General features: G+C 20.0%; 1 protein-coding gene across 1 annotated transcript in view; it reads right to left on the reverse strand.

Moving 5' to 3' along the window:
• The window catches only part of LOC102674257 (lactosylceramide 4-alpha-galactosyltransferase-like), an 18580-nt gene that overhangs the window by 10198 nt on the left and 6616 nt on the right, over positions 1 to 1766 (reverse strand). The window contains 2 exon segments of the mRNA XM_006615522.2: positions 1141 to 1213; positions 1216 to 1527. Of these exon segments, the coding sequence (XP_006615585.2) occupies positions 1141 to 1213; positions 1216 to 1527 (385 nt within the window).

A 1766-nucleotide genomic window follows, 5' to 3' on the forward strand; every position in this document is an offset into this window, starting at 1 on the left:
ATCATTGAAAATATAAAAAAAAATCTATGAATTAAAATTTGATAGTTTGAATTTAATTTAATTTATTTTAATTTGTATTACTTTTATAATACTTATTATAATTTTATAATGCTAGTAAGTTAAGAAAATATTAATATATATAGTTTTTTTACAATAATTTTAAAATAAAAATTATTTTCTCGAATAATTAATTCTTTAATTTAATATTTTCTCAAATATTCATCTTATTTTAAATTTTTTTAATTGGCTAAGAATATAATCTCAATTAAAATATATTATTTATTTAATAATATATATTTTATTTTAAAATAATTATTTTTAAATTATTATTCGAAATTATTAATAATAAATTAAAATCATTTCATATTTAATTTTTATTAGAAAAAATATACAAATATAATATTTTTATAAAAGAAAAATCAAAATTATAGAAATTCAATTTTTCTTTAAATTAATTATGTTTAAATACTAGTAAAATATCGAATTATTGATTGATTCCAAACCAGTCGTTTTCCTTTAAGAATAGTTTTTTAAGAATAGTTAAACGAATAGTGAATTATACAGGATGTTGGAACATTTGTAAATTGGAGATTTCTTGAAGTAATTTTAAGCAACATTTTTCTTTGCAAATACTTTCGTTACAACTTTATTAATGAAGAATTACCGAAAAACACTGACTAATCACGAAGCGTACTGTGTAATATTGACATAGTAACGTGCTATGAACAATGCAAGAATAAGTAATATATTTCGAAGAAAATATATTGAATATAACAAATATTTTTTTATCGATATTTTATATCGAATTATGTCAATGAATAAATAAATAAATATAATATTTAACACATTTTCTTTAATATACTGCTTGAACTTGTTCTTGTTTAATCGGCGTGTAACTAATATGATTGTCACAGTTCGCTACGGGCTTCGTAATTAGCCAATGTTTTTTATTAATAATTCGTTAACAAAAGCTTTTGCAAAAAAAAATGTTGTTTGAAATTATCTCAGGAATTTTTAGTTTACGGATATTCAAAAATTTTTGGGACATCCTATATAATATAGAATATATAATTTGTTATATATGAATACAGTATACTTAAATTTATCAATAAATTGCAATGTATATGAAAATGCGCTTACTTGATGACAATAATGTCTAGATTCAAATATATTCCTCCATATTTCCAAAGGGTCAGATATCTTAAAATATCATATGATTAATTGGCCATTTATTTTTCTTTAATATTTCGATTTTATACCATACATCCAGAGGTGTATTCTTCATATAATCTTCGGATTTGATACATCTGATATGAATATTCGGATATGTTTGCAATTGTTTGAATAATCTTCTGAATTGTCTCGAAATCTTTGAAGAAGAAAGGAATAATAAATATATGTTCATATCAGGATTCATTTTAGCTGCGGATTCGACGGCGCATGCTTGGCGAGCGTTTAACATTAAACCGTTTTCATCAAAACAGGATGTCTCGTGGAAGAAGATATTTCTATCCGTGTTTGGTTTATCTATTTTTGATTAGAAAAAAAAAAAATACATTCATTTATAATTATGATTTTTTTAAATTTTAAGTGAAATAGAAATATTTTAATATTTTTAAAATAATATTACAGTCAAAAAATAATAATATAATACAATAATATAATAAAATAAATAATATAATAATATAATACAATAAATAATATAATAAAAAATAATTTAAAAATTTTTTGATAAAAAATTTTTTTAATTAAATTGTACTTAGTGC

The sequence above is a fragment of the Apis dorsata genome, unplaced genomic scaffold (genome assembly GCF_000469605.1).
Source record: "Apis dorsata unplaced genomic scaffold, Apis dorsata 1.3 scaffold_226, whole genome shotgun sequence".
Lineage (NCBI taxonomy): Eukaryota > Metazoa > Arthropoda > Insecta > Hymenoptera > Apidae > Apis > Apis dorsata.